Source organism: Terrapene carolina, unplaced genomic scaffold (genome assembly GCF_002925995.2).
Source record: "Terrapene carolina triunguis isolate 2854851 unplaced genomic scaffold, T_m_triunguis-2.0 Scaffold25728, whole genome shotgun sequence".
NCBI classification, from domain to species: Eukaryota; Metazoa; Chordata; order Testudines; family Emydidae; genus Terrapene; species Terrapene triunguis.
The window spans coordinates 1-2,214 of NW_020690079.1; the positions used below are offsets into that span (position 1 = coordinate 1).

Below are 2,214 nucleotides of genomic sequence, written 5' to 3' on the forward strand. Positions count from 1 at the left end.
CCCCCCCCCCCCCCGGACCAGATTACTGGGCCCCTCCAGCTCTCCCCCACAACCCCCCACTGGACCAATGGGCCTCTGCAGCCCTGCATTCCCCCCCCCCTCGGCCCCCCACAGCTCCCCCGCCCCAGGCGCGACTCACCCCCAGCCTCTCCAGCGAGCAGCCGTAGTTCTGCTTCTGCAGCTGGCCATTGCGCCGCACCTCGGAGCCGGCCACCAGCCAGGTGGCCTTGGAGTGCAGCTCCAGCAGGGAGGCTGGCAGCCCTGTGGCCGCGTAGGGCACCTCGGAGGGCAGCAACGTGGTCAGCCCCACGTGGAAGGAGCCCGACCACTTCTCGTCCAGCTCCTCGATCTTCACCTGCAGGGGGACGGGAGCACGGGGCACAGGTCACCAAGCAACGGAGGGGTGGGGGGATCCAGCCTCAAGGTCAGAGATCACTGAGCAATGGGGAGGGACGGGGACAGGGAGTCTGGCTCCAAGGATCAGAGGTCACCAATCAACGGGGGCGGGGGAAGGGAGAGAATCCGGCTGCATGGGTCAGAGGTCACCAATCAACGGGGGGGGGGGAGAATCCGGCTCCAAGGGTCATAGGTCACTGAGCAACCGGGGTGGGGAGGGGAGGAGTCTGGCTCCAAGGGTCAAAGGTCACTGAGCAATGGGGGGGGGGGAAGAGAGGGAGAATCAGGCTCCAAGGGTCAGAGGTCAGCAAGCAACAGGAGCGTGTGAAGATCTGGCTCCAAGGGTCAGGGGTCACTGAGCAATAGGAGGCGGGAACATGAGTGTAGCCCTCACCCCAGAACCAGGCTGGGCACAGCTCCTCCTACTGGCCCCAGGAGGAAGGTATCGGCTGCACTAGCCACCTTAGCTCAGACTCAGCCCCCCCTGGAGATGGGGGCAGCGATCTAGCAGGGGCCGGGCTCCTGCCACTCTGGAGGGGTGGCTGGGGGGTGGGGCAGCAGATACCCCAGCCCGGGGGGAAACTCACCTCAAACACCTCGTCGGCCTTCAGCTCCTTCATGCTGAAGACGATGCCGTGGCAGTAGCCGGCCACGCGCACAGCCCGGCACCCGTCGTCCTGGAAGGCCACGTTCTTCCCGCAGCTGCTGTGGAAGCGGTGAGCCACGCCTGGCACTGTGGGGGGAGACATGGCCATCAACAGCTGGTGGGACGCTGTGGGGCAGGGAGTGGGGTGGGGGGCTCAGCAGGGGGCACTCTCCTCTGGCAGGCAGGGCTGGCCCCAGGGTGGTGCTAGGGTGCGCTGTGGGGCAGGGAGCGCTCTCCCCGGCAGGCTGGGTGGGGCTGCTACCAACAGAGGGGCCCCTGAAGTCAGCACAGAGATGCAGCCAGCTCTGGGGCGGGGCGGGGTGGGGTGGGGCTCTCACCAGGCGAGTGGATGGGGAAGGATTTCTCGGTGATGTTGCTGGTCGACAGGCTGTTGTCCATGGGGCCCGTGGCGCTGGTGATGGACACCTGGACGCACTGGCCGTAGAGATCCACCACGGCGTACACCTCTGCGCCGCGCCGCCAGGGGGAGGGGAGCGGAGCAAAGGGTTAACCGGGCCGCAGCTGCCACATTACCCCCCGCCCCCGATCAGTCCAATGGATCCATCCAGTCTGGTATATTTCCACACCCCCTTTCCAATGAACCCACCCACATCAGTATATCCCCCCCCCCGCCACAAGCCCAATGGGCCCATCCAGGTCCCCCCACCCAGACCCAATGGGCCCAATCCAGCCCATATATCCTCCCCCACTGGATCAGTCCAATGGGCCCATCCAGCCCAATATATTCCCTCCCCCACCTATCAGTCCAATGATCCCATGCATGGGGGAACACGCTGGGCCGGATCAGACCAATAGGCCCGTCCGTGGGGGGGGAGGGGGGAACACACACTGGGCCCGGATCAGACCAAGAGGCCCATTGCTGGGGGTGGGGGGGAGGGAGAGACACAACACAGCGGGCAGGATCAGTCCAACCCACGGTTGCAGGGGGGGGGAGGGGGCGGGCCGGGGCGGCTCACCCTTGGCGGGGGGCAGGCTGGAGCAGGCCACGCCCTGGTCCACGCCGTTGATGAAGTAGTGCAGGTCGCCCTTGGCCGTGCGCATCATGCCGATGCGGGAGCCCGTAGTCAGCGAGTCCAGGTCGCAGCCGTAGTTGTTGCGCATGGTGTTGCCGTCCTGCATGATGGCCGTGCCGCTGGGGGGGGGGGGGGGGG

At 66.6% G+C, this 2,214-nt stretch overlaps 1 protein-coding gene across 1 annotated transcript in view; it reads right to left on the reverse strand.

The window, feature by feature from the left end:
• Positions 1-139: 139 nt before the first annotated feature.
• LOC112124493 (neuralized-like protein 4) overlaps positions 140-2,214 on the reverse strand; it is a gene marked incomplete at both ends in the record, with an annotated part of 4,130 nt that continues 2,055 nt past the window's right edge. The window contains 4 exons of the mRNA XM_026662306.1: positions 140-355; positions 984-1,129; positions 1,381-1,509; positions 2,020-2,195. Of these exons, the coding sequence (XP_026518091.1) occupies positions 140-355; positions 984-1,129; positions 1,381-1,509; positions 2,020-2,195 (667 nt within the window). The remainder of the gene's footprint in view (positions 356-983; positions 1,130-1,380; positions 1,510-2,019; positions 2,196-2,214) is intronic.